The following is a 15,743-nucleotide window of genomic DNA, read 5'->3' on the forward strand; positions in this document are numbered from 1 at the left end:
GAGGGATTTGTGCGATTCTGCGACCAGGACTCATACCACTATAAAGCCCTGCAAGACAGAGAATTAAGCAGAAGAGCAGACCCACTCTCCCACCTGGCCCAGAGCTTCAGGGTCTCTGAGACGTCTCCTAAGGAGCTGAACACAGTCCTGCCACTGACTCAGATCACACACCAGATCAAGAACAGCTACACACACCACTGGGACACTCAAACACAACTGCAAAGCAAAATGCAGTGTTATCTGGCCCTGAAGAGACAATATACTCTGGCAGACTATCTTCACACAGTGACAGATAAAGGTCTAAGGAACACCCTGAGCAGATACAGACTCAGCGGACACCAGCTGGCTATAGAGACAGGGCGGCACAAACAAACATGGCTGCCGGTGGAGGAGCGGCTGTGCCCACACTGCCCTTAGCAGCCGATTGAAACAGAACTGCACTTCCTTACGGAGTGCACAAAATACTCAGAGATCCGGGAGAAGTTCTACCCGAAACACACACACACACACAAACTTTGAGTCCCTGTCAAACAATGAGAAACTGCCAATCCTACTGGGGGAGTGTGTGTGCTGCTGTGTGTTAGCAGCTCAGTTTGTGCACTCCTGCCACCGTCTGAGGAACCCACAATGATCCGCTCCACTGTCTCTTACACACAACTGGAACTCTTTACTTGTGGACTTACTGTTGATATTATCGTCATCACTTTCATCTTTGGCAATACGAATGTACAGTTATTTGTCATGCCAATAAAGCACCTAAAATGTGAAATGTGAGAGAGAGAGAGAGAGAGAGAGAGAGAGAGAGAGAGGTGCTGTGCATTGCTTGGCGCTCTCTCTCTCTCTCTCTCTCTCTCCATCTCTCTCTCTGACCGCGAGCCTAAGGTCGCATAGAAGGTATTCAGTTTCTGAATGGTTTAGGCTCAAGCCAACAGTTTGGTGACGCTGTCTGAGCCTTACGTCACAATTCTTTTTATTACGCCGGTAATACCGGAGACCGGTAAATTCAGGTGAGCGAGTGTTTTGAATTAGTTGAACTACTCAGTTTAGTGAATAGTGTTAAAATGGCACAGAAATATCAGTATAGGCTTTGCTAAATGGCTGGTCAAATGAAGGTCTTTTTTTAAGAAACTATAAACAGACATGCATGCTGCTGTTGCATTGATGAGAGACAACAAATTGCATATATGTTGACTAATTTAAAGTAGGCTGCTATTGGCTAGGCTTACAGCATGTATTTTTTTAAAAAAGTTTATAAAAAAAAAATGTAGCCAATATGTATCACAGAATTTTGTGATTACAGTGGAGCATAATTAAATCCTCATCTTCCGTGAAGCGAAACAAACACTGCACAGTTGTAGAGCAGATGGGGATGCATGAATTCAGATATTTTTGTCAGACATAAAATATTTTTTAAAGAAATTTCGTTTGGCATAATTCGGTACATCACATTCAAATTGTATCTTAGTTTTAATGTATTTTTTGTTGATCTGTTACCTAGAAAATAAACAAGAACAAACATTTGAGGTGAAGTCTAATTCCGCAGAGTCCGCTGCCAAAGCACAAAATGGTTTAAAACAATTATAATATAAATAAAATAAAAGTGTAATATTCAGTTTCAAATAGTGTATTTTTGTTGATTATATGATCAAAAATAAAAGAGTACCCTATATTAAATTGTTTTCACTGTTGTGAAAAAATTCATTGATCCGGCATTAAATTAAATCGTTTGAACATTTTAATATTTTAGACAAAGTAGTTAATAGTTTGCATAACTACTGATTGATCTTACCAACCCACGACCCACCCATAATTAAACATTATAAAGCCTACTTTTGGCTTACCTGACCCGAGTATTAACAGCTGCACCAGCGGATATAACGGAGATCTATTAACGGTCAGCAGCACCAGCGGATATAACAGAGATCTGTGCATTACAGGGTTTTATGCATCCTCAATATCAAGAGAGTGACTACATAAGGTAATGTGAACTGCAGACACTTGATTATTACTTCAATGTGAAAATTTGTGGACGCGTGTCACAGCGCAAAGCATAACTTATCCTTTAAATGTCCACGCTTTATCAGTCATTTATAAGGTCTATCAATTGAAAGGGTTAGCGACAATCAATTAATCATTGAGCACAATTCCAGATCTACCAAAAAAAATCATGCTTAGACACAATACAATGTTCTAAAATGACCATCCCAGTACACAGACTTGAAGATCATAAAAAATCTAGTGATTTAAAAAGAGCCATTCACGTTCAGCACCCAATAAACCTGACCAAACCAGACTTGAAAAATTTTGCAAGGAAGAATGGTCTAAAATGCCTTCAGCAAGAATTCAGGGACTTCTCCTTGTCTAAGAAGTGTTAACAGGCTTTTTTTTTCAGCAAGAGGTGGTTCTTCAAAATACTGATGTTATTATTCTGTTGGGATGCCAAGATTTTTGCACCTGTCAGTTTTTGTTATGATTTAAATTGCATCGCATCTGTTGATTAAATAGATGTTATGTCAGAACCAAAATGTTGCTTTTTCCATAGGGTTTATAATAAATCTAAATGAAATTGCTGCTTTGAATGGCCAGTATACTATGACTTGTATGTCTTTTGCAAAAACTATATATGCAGTGTGTACAAACATATCTGCGAACATACCTCCATTGCATCCAGAGAGAGATTACAGGAGATCTCAAACTTCTTCATCAGGAGATGTTCCTTGATGTTATAAATGCACACAAACTTTGACTTCCCACCTGTAAGGATCGATTCACCATCCGCTGAGTAGCACAAGGTGGTAAAAGACCTACAAATCAGTTTTAGAGGAAATTAGTCATTAAAGGCCATTTTAAATACACTAAGTTTCAGCACAATCAGACTACAATTTACTTGTTCTTTCAGGAAATGACAATGTAATTGCCAAACAATTCCAAATGCAAGAAGATTTAAATTCAAGAGCAGGTTCAGATCTCAGTCTCAGAAAATATGAATCAATAATGCAGCAAATGATGAAGTCTTGACAAAGAACAATTACACATACCAGGGTCTCTGCAGATATTATATGCTATATATTATATGATTATATGTCGAATTTAGGACTTTAAGACCTTTTTCAGCCCATTAAGTATTAAATTTAAGACCTATATCGCAATATCAAAAACATGCAACAGAAAATGCTAAATTAGAACTAGTTCATGTCATTCAAGATAATTGTTTTTAATAGTTTTTATAAAGATTTTTATAACCATTCAAGATTTTTTAAATATAATTTTTTAAATTTAAATAATGCATCACTTGCTTTTGTTCATAGATCAGACATTCCAATCTATCAAAGTTAAATATTAATGGCAACAGAACTTGGGTTGCTCTACAATTATATTTTTTATTATGGTAAGAATGAAAGCAAAAAAAAGTACACTTACTAAAAATACTGACGCTTTCTATTTATTATTTTGCTTACCCAACAATTTACACATTACTGTCTGGCTAGATTCTGTCCTTTACTGATAAGCTGTAAAGGCAATGATGGTCCAACATTCTTGACCATTATGACCAATAAAGCCTAGAAATTGGGCATCAGTATATTGTAAACTGATAGGTTCATATATTCTTTTCCAGTTACAGTTGAAGTCAGAATTATTAGCCCCCGTGTTTATTTTTTTTTTTTTTATGGGGTGTTGGGGGCTAATTATTCTGGCTACAACTGTTGGTCGGTTTAGGGCAGGGATGGCAGCAGAGTTTTGCTCCAACATTAATCAAACACACCTGAACAATCTAAACAGTGTATTCAGGTTCACTAGTAAGCTATAGTCAGGTGTGTTTGATTAGGATTGGAGCTAAAGCTTGGCTCTCAAAGAGTCGCCCATCCCTGGTTTAGGGGGACAAAATGATGTGTTTGTGCTTTGAATCTTATGTTAAAAAGAATAGAAGTTTATAGTCTATTTACAAAATGTCTGCTTACTTTCCCTTGGCAGATTGTTTAGCAGTGATCTTTTCAGACTCTTTGCGTCCCATTTGCAGGTCATGGCGGCCAGTGATAGAGCCAGTCTGTCTTCCAGTCTGAGGGTTCCAGAATGTGATTTCACCATCCAGAGAAGCAACTGCTAACTCCATACCATTAGGATGATATGTTACAGCAAGCCCTAAATATGAACAGGTGCAAGATATATTTAAAAAAAAAAAAAAAAAATCACATAAATTTCTTTCCATTCCACTTTCACATAAACAAACATTTTGTAAACTTGCCATCAGAGGTGAGTTGCAACGTCTCTTTGGTCTGCCAGCTGTCCAACATGTCCCATAGCCGGACAGTTTTGTCCCATGACACACTAGCAAGAACAGACTGGACTGGACTGAAGCACAAGTTACTGACAGGACCCTCATGACCACTAAGCACCTGTTCCATCAGAAATGAGTAAAGGAAATAAAAAGCACAATAGTTGGTACAAAAACATTAATAGTGCATCAAAAAACCTAGGTTAAACAGAAAACCCAAGACATATTAAAATATGATGATTCGTCAAGGTGAAAAGCTGTTTTACAATATCAACAACAGAAGGAAGAAAATAAGCAAAGAAAATGCCACCAATATTGTTAAAATATATTGCAGGGCTCACAGTGGCACAGTGGTTCAATGTTGTTTTGTTTATTTGAAGTTTTTTTATTTCTTTGATGTAGTTAAATACTACTGCTCTGTATCTCCAGCATGAGCTGTACAGCATAAGTGTTTTATTATATTAAGCATCTGTTGGTTTTGCTTTCATACATTTTTTTCTTAAAGAATATATTTGTTTTCTCTAGGGTAAAATTGTCTTTGAATGTTAATTACAAGGTTATCTGCACTTTGCAGTTTTAGTCAGGGGTGTAAACTGAGTCAGAGGAAGGATTAATAAATTTAGAAGGTTTTGATATGCGTGCAGAAGACTTTATTTGGATAATTAGGAAAGGAGGTGACTAGCTCCCCTCACTAGAATAGGAATTAGCAGTATAAATAATTAGATATCAGCAGTGTCCATTCTCCTCTTCTGAAGACCAATAAGAGTAAAGACATTCAACTCAAGCAGCATGACTCCACTGAGCACAGACACCCACATGCCACTATTGTAGGCTTTTCTTTTTACTCTTTAAACAATGTGTTTGCAGTAAATTCTGTCATTACATGTCCACGGACACACAGCACATGCAGTGTCTACTACACGGTGACTACATATACATGACTACACGATTTTCTTCAATTTGGGTGGACCAGTCCTAAGAAATAGGTGTATGTGAATTTTATTATAGATCACATTTGATTCCCTAAACTTTAAAAAATAATTCATTCATAATAATTAGAACACTGTGATCTCGTATCAGTAAACTGTACTTACAGGTCTACAGGATCTAATACAGGAATAATAACCAATGTAAGATAACACAGTGTTATAAAAGTACATAAAAAAAACTAATAAAAATGTCTAGTGAACTTAAACATATTAGAGATGCTCCGATCAGCATTTTTTGGGCCAATCACCGATTACCGATCGCCGAAATCATGATCTGCCGATTGCAGATCACTGCCAATCACAGAATGGCAGGGGAATGGCCATTCAATTAGGGCTGTGACAGTCACCATGACAACCGTGTGACCGCGGTGGTCAGTTGCCATTAGGTCCATTGCCACCGGCTGTAGTATGTGACGTCACGCACTTTAAAACACAAATTACCGTTATGTTGCCAAGTATTAGGCTACATTTCTGTTAGAATATAACATTAGGCGCAATTCAGCAAGTTCAACCATGAATCTTGTTAGAAAACGAAATCTTACATGTGGGAATATCTTGGATTCATGCTGACCGAGACAGGTGAATCAATTATTTAATTAAGCTTTTTGTAGGTTTTTTTTAAAGTGTTAAATTGTGGTTTAATATTCACTGCTTAGAGTCCAAACATTTAAGAGCAAATCCATCGATGCGCAGCTCCACAGGTCCCGAACCATGCAAGCTAGTGGCGATTGATGGCAGTGAGGGAAAAAAATCAGCCTATAATTAACTCCTGTCTTATAAACGCAAAAGCCCAGCTAGTCAGTCAGATATCACAGAGGCATTTCCAGAAATGGCCAGATACAAAAGAGAAAGTGATAAATAGAAGACATTGATGAGAAATGGAGCAACATATTTGGTAAGTTAAGAACGCGCCGCTTCGCAGTGTAGAGAAACCTGCTTTCCGAGAAATGCGGGCAGCAGGACAGAAGCAAGAAACAGTATCTGTGCATTTGCGCTACAAGCACACAGTTTGAACATGTATTGCTGGAAACATTATAATCCCAATTAGGTCTTCACATAAAACGAACAAAGTCAACAAGTTCGTTTTTCTGACAAAGAATTTAAAATATGAATAGAAAACAAAAGGTGGAGAGAACCAACGCTTTTTTTTTAAAACATCTGACTTTGTAACTAGCAAGCTAATATTTTTGTACTTCTTATAATTATTACTATTTATACTATTCCCGATTAATAAAGTGCCATTTAGGCTATTTGTAAAGTTCTTAAAAATGTAAAGCTTAATTATTATTATACGGTCAGTTAAAGTTATTTAATATTAAACTACAATATTTAAAAGCAGTATTGTGTTGTTTTATTAACAAAAGTTCAAAATTAACGCGTAGGTTTGTACGGATGTTTTGATGAATATTTAATTAAGTTATAAGTTATTCCTTAATTTTTACATAAAAGGTAAATTATCTTAGGTATGCTACTTTATTTCTTGGTTGTACGGGAGGAAAATTTTTTCCAGTGATTAATGTTCTCTCCACTTAAATAAATAGATAAATAACTTGCGAAAAGGATGTAATAAAAAAATGTATGCTCTTTGTCTTAATCATTCTTCATAATCTGATTCATACATGCAATAAATCTATTGCGTTGACAAGAACATACCCTAAAACAAAGAGAGAGAAGAGTTAATAATATTAATATTATTACTATTAATGATCACAAACACAAACTGCGTTGTATGATAAACACCTTCACAATGTCGTGTCTACAATCTTTTCTGAATAACAGAAAATCCTTGCCGTCTCCCAAGCCAAGTTTTCATCTGTTTTTTTTTTCTTCTTTCGTCTCGCTACAAACAATAAAATATCAGCGCCAGACCAGTGGTTTAAATTATATTTTACTCCTTATTTCTTTCCGTTTTATTTCAGTTTTGTATTGCATATTTTTTAAAGAATATTATTCAGCCTACATGCATCGCATTTGAGAGGTTGATGCGGCAAATCCCCTTTACTCATGCATTATACCCATTTCATTTATGACACTGTAAACTTAATTCGCAGGCTGATCATCTTTAGACTCAAAAGGCATTTAAGTCTCATAATTTAAGACTGCTGCTGGGATGTTTCTTATTACAACTGTTAGCGATGTCAAAATGAAAGCAAACATTAAAAAGGGTTTTGCGTTTTATCAATTTTATAGTTTATTTTTAATAATAATGAAAATAATAAATTATAATATTAATTATAGTGTAGACTACTTTGCAGTGTCCAACAAAACATTTTTTTAGGTTACTCGATATTTACATTTAGTCATTTAGCAGATGCTTTTATCCAAAGCAACTTACAAATGAGGACAAGGGAGCAATTTACGCAACTACAAGAGCAACAATGAATAAGAGCTATAGGCAAGTTTCAGGTATGTAAAGAAGGTGTAAGAAGCAAAACATTACACATTTTTTTTTGTGGTAGTTAGTGGAGGAGCCAGAGAGGGAATTGGAGATTAGTAAGGAAAGTGGAGACTAAATAGTTGAGTTTTTAGTCGTTTTTTTGAAGACAGCGAGTGACTCTGCCGTTCGGATGCAGTTAGGGATTTCATTCCACCAACTGGGCAGATTGAGCGCGAGAGTTTGGAAAAGTGATTTCTTCCCTCTTTGGGATGGAACCACTAGGCAACGTTCATTCACAGAACGCAAGTTTCTGGAGGGAATATAAATCTGGCTAGTAGAGAGTTGCAATAGTCCAGTCTGGAGAGAACAAGAGCTTGAACAAGGAATTGAGCTGCATATTCAAATAGGAATGGTTAGACCTTTCTGATGTTATAGAGTGCGAATCTGCACAATCGAGCAGTTCAAAAAATGTGGTCAGAGAAGTTTAGTTGGTCAACAATTGTTACTCCAAGGCTTTTCAGCAATTTGGATGCAGTAACGGTTGCCCCATCCATCTGGATTGAAAAGTTATGATGTAGAGTCGGGTTGGCAGAAACTTCAAGCATTTCTGTTTTCGTGAGGTTATGCTGAAGATGATCTCTCATCCAGTGTGAAATGTCTGACAGGCAGGCTGAGATGCGAGCCGTAACCGAGGGATCATCAAGATGAAAAATAGGGTATAGCTGGGTATCATCAGCATAGAAGTGGTAGGAAAATAAATGTTTCTGGATGACTGATCCTAAAGATGTTGTGTAGATGGAGAAGAGTAGTGGCCCAAGAACAGAGCCCTGTAGTACCCCAGTGTTTAGATGCTGTAGGTTGGACACCTCTCCAAGACACCCTGAATGACCTGCTAGAGAGCTAAGATCTGAACCACTAAATAATCGTGCCTGCAACGCCTAGTGACTCAAGCAGCTGACAAATCCAGCAAGATGAGGACTGATGATTTAGAGTCTGCTTTAGCCAGTCTGAGATCATCCACGACCGAGAGCAGGGCAGTCTCAGTTGAGTGGCCTTTCTTAAAGCCAAATTGCTTGTTGTCCTTGAGGTTGTTTTGAGTAAGAAAGTTTAGGACTTAATTGAACACAACTTTCTCCACAATCTTGGCCATGAATGGAAGCAGGGATACTGGTCTGTAGTTTTCAAGTAGCGTTTGATCCAGGTTGGGTTTCTTAAGCAGTGGGGTTACCCTAGCCTTCTTAAATAAAGTGGGGAATAAACCAGAGTCAAGAGATGTGTTAATTATGTGAGTCAGTGTTGGTATGACTGCAGGAGAAATGGCTTGCAATTGATAAGTGGGAATGGGATCAAGCGGACAGGTGGGTGTAGGTGGGTGTATGGGTAGATAGCTCTCTGAGTCAGAGGTGACCAAACTCGTGCTGAAAAAAAGAGATGAGTGTGTGTGGTGATGGTGGTGTATCTTGCCTGTTTGTTGTAGGTGCAGTAAATTGAGCACTGATTTTTGCAGTTTTGATGCAAAAGAAAGTAGCAAAGTCATCAGTAGTAAGTGTGGACGATGAGGGTGGAGGAGGAGGATAGAGGAGGGAGGAAAATGTTTTAAAAAGTAAGTGAGGATTGGTGGCATTGTTGATTTTCTGACAAAAGTATGTCTGTTTTGCAGAAGTAACATCAGTCGAAATAGATGACAGAAGTGTTTGGTATGAGGTATGAAGGATTTTTAGTTTTTCGCCAAATTCTTTCTGCAGCCCGAAGTTTTGAGGGAGAACATCAGAGAGCCAGGGTGCAGCAGGACTGGCACGGGCTGGCCTGTATGTAAGAGGACATAAGTCTGTCTAGACATGATACTAGTGTGGAGCAGAGTGTCAGTGGCACTGTTCGTATCAAGTGTAGAGATTTTGCAAGGAGGAGGAAGAGAGTCTGAAACAATGGTAGATAGTCTATTGGGTGAGAGAGAGTGTAGGTTTCTGCGAAAGGCAACTAGTGTTGAAGTGTGTGGCGGCTCTGGAGTAATGTGGATTTTGAGAGACAGAAGGAAATGATCCGATGTGTATAGTGGAGTTACTAGTGTTTGGTCAACGGTGCAATGTCGAGTGTAAATAAGGTCCAGCTGATTACCTGATTTGTGAGTAGCAGAAGTAGGTGCTCTTTTGAGGTCAAAAGAGGCAAGCTGAGTCAGGAAGTCAGTAGCTTGTGGTCTTTCAATGTGGATGTTGAAGTCACCTAGCACCAACAAGGGAGTGTCATAATCAGAAAATGATGAGAAAAGAACATCCAGTTTATCTCAGAAGTGACCTAATGTACCGGGTGGGTGGTAGATGTTAGCCACATTTATGTAGAAGGGGTGGACAATGGTGACTGCATGGAATTCAAAGGAGCTGATCTTTGCCAGGGACGGTCTCTGAGTAAATTTCCATTCTTTGGAAATCAGTAGTCCTGTCCCACCCCCTCTCCCTGTCTGATGAGGAGTGTGGGGAAAAAGAGAAATTAGCAGAAAGAGCTGCATGTGTAGCAGTGTCCTCCGGTCTCAACCAGGTCTTAGTTAGAGCCATGAGAATATTGTCAGAATGTGTAGCTATGGAGGTAATAAAATCTGTCTTGTTAACAGCAGATTGACAATTCCAGAGGCCCATGGAAAGAGAGAATTGTGAAATAGCAGATATCTGTATTGCACGAAGGTTGTGAGGATTACGCCTGCAGCATACCTCCCGTGCTTTGCGAGAGTAAGTAACAACAGGAATTAGTAAACACATAATAAAAGTGCAATGAAAACAATAATGAGTGCAAAGATAATGTAAAATAAATAAGTTACGTACTTAAGTGCTTTTTCGGTGTGTTTGCTCGGTGGAGTCGCGCAGACCTAATCCCTAACTGAAAAATGAATGTGAAAATGCAGTTGCGTCTCTGCTAAAATTAATTTAAAGTCAAATTTCTTTTGGGCCTTTTTCCCCTTTAGAGATCAAGAGAGTTGTATTTAAACAGGGTTCTTGTGTCATTTTAAAAGTAAAATTTAATACTTTTTAAAACTTTTTAAGACCTCAACAAATATCATTTAAGACCCAAAAATGTGATAATTTCTTTGGAAAAGGCTACTCAATTTAATGTTCTCGTTAGATTTAAATAAATTGTGCCTCACCACATTATGGATAACCCACAGTACTTGCCTTTTGGGTGTCTCGAACCCGTCAAGTAGATTTTGATTGACAGCTTTTAAAAAGCCCGAAACCCGTTTATAGCCTGACATTTTTCAAATGTGCACATGCACACAGCTCTTTTGTCTTTTTTTCATGAATGAGTCGTTTATATGCGTTAACAGTACTTATTCATAATATAGGCAACAGGCCAAGTTGGAAGAAAAAAGAAAAAAAATAAGCCCTCTGCAACATCTTAACTCAACACTCTAAATAGGCCTAGGTAAATACACTTAGCCTTTAAATTGGCCAACACACCAATAAAAATAAAAGTCTTTCTTAGCAAATTAATTAAAATAAATGATAAATGATGACGGGTATTTAGCTATAACGAAATAAAGATAAAGGCTCTGTGGGATTTGTTTTATCACTTCTCTTTACAATAAGGCGATATTGAAGCTGAACAATAAAAGAATAATGCCAGCATTAGCCTGTATACTCTGACTACATTATGATTTTATGGTCTTATTAATATTTAGTTATAATTTGAAATTCTTTACTCATCGTGACTTAAATATGCTGCTAAATGCGTTCACTAACGCCTCCGCAGAATGTGACCACGTGAAAGCTTGACAGTGTAGCACAATGTTGTGTCTTTCGAAGTTTGAGTCAATAAAGTGTGCTGTTAAGCTTAGCAGGGACATTGGACAGGTGTCTGCACTCCATATAATCACAGGTTGTTCATAGAGGCAAATTAGTTTCATAATTCTGAACGCGATGTCTTTCCACCTTGGTACTATCCCTGCTGTATGGTTTACGTCTTCCATCACTCACAGTCGGCTGGTTGAGGGATTCTCATAAGCGGCATATTTAGTTGTATGGCATGTTCTAAGATGCCTAATCATGTTAGTGCTGTTAAAATGCCGTTGCTTGCTCAAGGGGTTTTATCACAACATACATTGTAAACGGCTAACTTTACGTCTTTATTGGACACTTTGAAAAAGACGGGGGAACTCATGTTGCAACTGATAAGCTCCTCTCTGCTGGTGTTTATCCGTGCGCCGTGCATGCAAGTGTGAAAAAGTTGTGCGAGTAATTTACGTCAGGTCATCGGCTTTTTTGATCCGCGCTTTTGGGGTTAGCTGATCAAGCTATTTTTAGCCAAAATCGGCCGATCGTAATCGGCGGCCGATCAATCGGAGCATCATTAAAGGGTCACGAAACACCAAAACACATTTTTTGAGCTGTTGACAGTCATATATGTGTCCCACACTGCTAAAAACACTATTAGGACACCTATATTTCCCTAAAAAGTGTAAATTGGTTGTTTTTGCGTTATTTCAAGCAAATTCGTACTTCCGGTTTGAAACTAATTATTGAAGCTGCGTCACGGTCATGACATAATAGCGTTGTATTCCAGCGTGCAGACTGGACTTCTGTGCCAGAGTGTGTCTTATTACGTCTTACAGTGTGATGCATTAATGCATGAGTAAGGCTTGATTTAAACCAATCAGCGTGCTCTATTGTGCAACTTCATTAATATTCATTACTGTCATAGTGTTTATACGACAGAGACGCCACGTTGTGTTGGCAAAACAAGCGTGAAGTGTTGCTTTTAGAGTTTGCTGCCATTAAGTTTTGTTTTCATTTTCTCTCTGTGAGAGTGCAGCTGGCGTCACGTGTGGATTAACAGTGTACGCGACGCTCGACAACAATAACTTACGTGTCAAAGGAGGATTATTGTTTACCTGAGAGCTGTTCTCATCTGCAAACGCTGAGATCCGGATTCGCTTGTAGTCTCCTCTTAATAAAGACGCTCTAGTTGCTGGTGATTGTCCTGTCTCTACAGATTTGGTAAGTGAGCAACCAGTGCTCTTTGTTTATTCAGTTCGTATTTTATTCGTATCAAACAAACTATTGCACCGAGTGCAAACAAGTTAGCACTACAACCAAACCTTGTGTAGGATTTTGTGATCGGAATAACACACGCGGCTTTCTGACGCTACCTGCCGTGTGCATCTAAGTTTCCGGGAAATGCTGAGTTTTTTTTCTCTCATTCGCCGTGCGGTATCAAACATTGCATGAAAATACACGCTTAGAGCTGTTCCTCGAATCAAATATCACGTTTGTCGCGAGGGACATGTATGAATTCCCTGAATGAAAGAGCCAAACTGCAGTTAAAGTCCACCATTTAATAATTTGGCAAATAATTCGACTACAAATGTCCATGTAAACACAGTCACTTTGTCCGCTGTGGTTGTTTTGACTCTGAAATTCAGCGCGGCCAAATAGACACTCCCACACCAAGCGTCTTTTCTTTCTCCGACACTCCCCCCTAAACAGAGCTGAACACGCCCACTTTTCTGACTTTTTCCAAAGTAGAGGTGTGAAAACACCCTGCTGAAACGAGGGGGTTTCATGGCCCTTTAAAACATATCATCCTAAACTATATAAAGAGTTCATAATTTCTAGTAAGCCATTTTCCCCATGTTCTATTAAAATAAATTGACAACTGTGTGGAAATAAAATTGACATGCATTTTCTTCAGATAAGAAAAGAAAACACCAATTCAGTGGTCTGACCTCTAACAGTCGTCCAGTCTGCATAGACCACAGAAAGATCTCAAAAGAGTCCTGAGAACCAGCACACACCAATTCCCCACTACCGTCCACTGCCAGAGAGGAGAACTGGGCGGGTCGTGGTGACGTCATGGTACGGAAATTCCGGTACCTGAGAAAAAACTTTGGTCATGCAGGATATGCACTGGAAATTTTAAATTGCCATTTGTTTTTGTTTTTTTATTCACACACCAAAATATTTAAGTTATGCCACACCTAAAAGTAAGATAAATAACCTAGAGACAAGCAAGTTATTGATTTAGTTCACTTAAAAGCAAAAATCATATTATTTGAAAAAACAATTAATAGCAACTGAAGATTATTTTTTGCCTTTTCAGGAAAACAACATTCCTAAGCCCAAAAAGCAAATACTGCTTGGTGCTTTAGTTAGATACCTGTGCAGGTCAAAAGCTCTAACAGTGCCATCTAGTGAGGCACTGACCACCACGAAACCACTGGAGGTAAAGGCAACTTCGGTGACACCGCTGGAGTGCTCGGTGAATGTCACAAAACAGAGACCACTGTTGGTGTTCCACACCTTCACCTGGAAAGCAACCGTTTTACTTGGGGAGGACAACCACACTAGAATTTTTGGTCTGCAATGCATCTAGGTTCATTTGATTTCATAGACTAGTCTGTATCAATTATGTGAACAATGTTTTCTAAATGTCCCACATACTGCGAAAGTGTACCCAAATTAGTAAAAATGCACAAATACACACATACGGTAGAGACATCTACTTGTATGGAAAAGAAAAAAAAAAACACATGAATCAAACTCTTCTTGGTTTCTTCATGAAACTAAGCAACTTGACTAAGTGTGAGAATGTGCACCCTAAGCATCAAAAAAATGTATTTATTTCCTTAATAAAATTATAGAGTTAGAGGACTCACCTTGCCATCATCCCCTCCAGTAGCAAGATACTGACCATCAGGTGAATAAGCCAAAGAGTTCATGTTGTTAAAGTGTCCTTGCTGTTTAAACACATAGGACTCGCTCTGCCATTCCCAAACCAACAGCTGGCCCAGACCTAACACAGGACAGAAGCAAAGAATTAAGAAACAGTATAAAACAGTACTCTGAGGGGAAAAAAAACTTTGAGATCAACACCTGAGCAGCCAAAGCTAATCCAGTCACCAGTGGGATTCAGAGAAATGGCCGAAATCCTCTGATCTGAAATGCTAAACATGATATTCATTAAACAGCATAGAAATACAGCCACAGCATTATAGCAACAAATAACAAAAGGTCAAGAGACTTAATTAAATAAGAACTGGGTCATTTGTGTCAATTCAACCAAAGGTGTACAGCTCAAATATAAGATATTTATCATTTTTAATTGGTAGCAAGAACACAAATGAATAAAAAACCTAAATATTAAATGGCATAAATGTATATTTAGAGAGTAAATCTACAGTTTTTTTTTTTAGATGGAGGTCAAAATACTTCTTATTTTGTATTTAGGATTGAGACATTATTGTTCATGTGAATAAATATAGGTAGATGTCTTGTATTGACATTTGTTATTAAGTTAATGTATAATGTTATTATTACATATCAGCTATGTGGTCTGAAGGATGATGCCATGAAAGAAGTATTTTTTTTTTGAAAGGTATGAATGTTTTTAAACTATTTTAGTTATGCAACGCTTATGTAGATTGTTCTTTTACAAATGGGCAATATGCATGAAAGTGTCGTTCAACTACTGAAAACATCTTGCAAAAGAATTTCATAAGGTACCTTTTATGTCAACGATAATTTAATTTAATTAAAATATAGTCAGCTAAAAAGACCTAAGCCTTCATTTATTTGTTTAAGTGTAAAACAAGATAAAAGGCTCTTTAAACAAGCTCTGTGAGGAGCAGTGAGCAGCCAAAACAATAGTGTCACTTGTTGTCCTAAATGTAAAAAGATGACAAGGTATTTCTGTTATAGAACTTTTTAAAAAAAAATTTATTTAGTTGAAAACAAAACACAAGTAAATAACAAGCCTGATTTACAGAGGTACAGTTGGTTTTATATTTGCACATTTGTTCTTTTTTGAACAGTGATCACTTCTGACACACTTCCTATGTTCTTTACCACTTTCAATATTCGGTCTGAAATAGTAAGCAAGTATGACTTAAAAACAACATTAAAACTATTTAATTGACTCTGAAAAATGGTGTACTTTTTTAAATAGCTGTTGGCTGCTAATACAATTTACCTATTTAAATTTTGCAAACAATACTTTTCTAAAATTATATTATTAGGAGAAAATAGTAATGTGTGAATATAAAACCAACTTTACCCCAATGCCAGCTTTGGGAGAACTGGCAGAAATAAATATTATTCCTGCACCCCACTGGCCTGTGCCA

The 15,743-nt window shown here is 37.6% G+C and overlaps 1 protein-coding gene across 1 annotated transcript in view; it reads right to left on the minus strand.

Annotated features, from left to right (window-relative positions):
- pwp2h (PWP2 small subunit processome component) overlaps positions 1–15,743 on the minus strand; it is a 66,841-nt gene that overhangs the window by 9,551 nt on the left and 41,547 nt on the right. Inside the window, 7 exon segments of the mRNA NM_213047.1 lie at positions 2,657–2,804; positions 3,960–4,140; positions 4,244–4,394; positions 13,350–13,497; positions 13,781–13,929; positions 14,280–14,416; positions 14,497–14,567. Of these exon segments, the coding sequence (NP_998212.1) occupies positions 2,657–2,804; positions 3,960–4,140; positions 4,244–4,394; positions 13,350–13,497; positions 13,781–13,929; positions 14,280–14,416; positions 14,497–14,567 (985 nt within the window).

The sequence above is a fragment of the Danio rerio genome, chromosome 1, assembly GCF_052040795.2.
Source record: "Danio rerio strain M-AB ecotype USA chromosome 1, GRCz13ab, whole genome shotgun sequence".
Taxonomy (NCBI): Eukaryota; Metazoa; Chordata; class Actinopteri; order Cypriniformes; family Danionidae; genus Danio; species Danio rerio.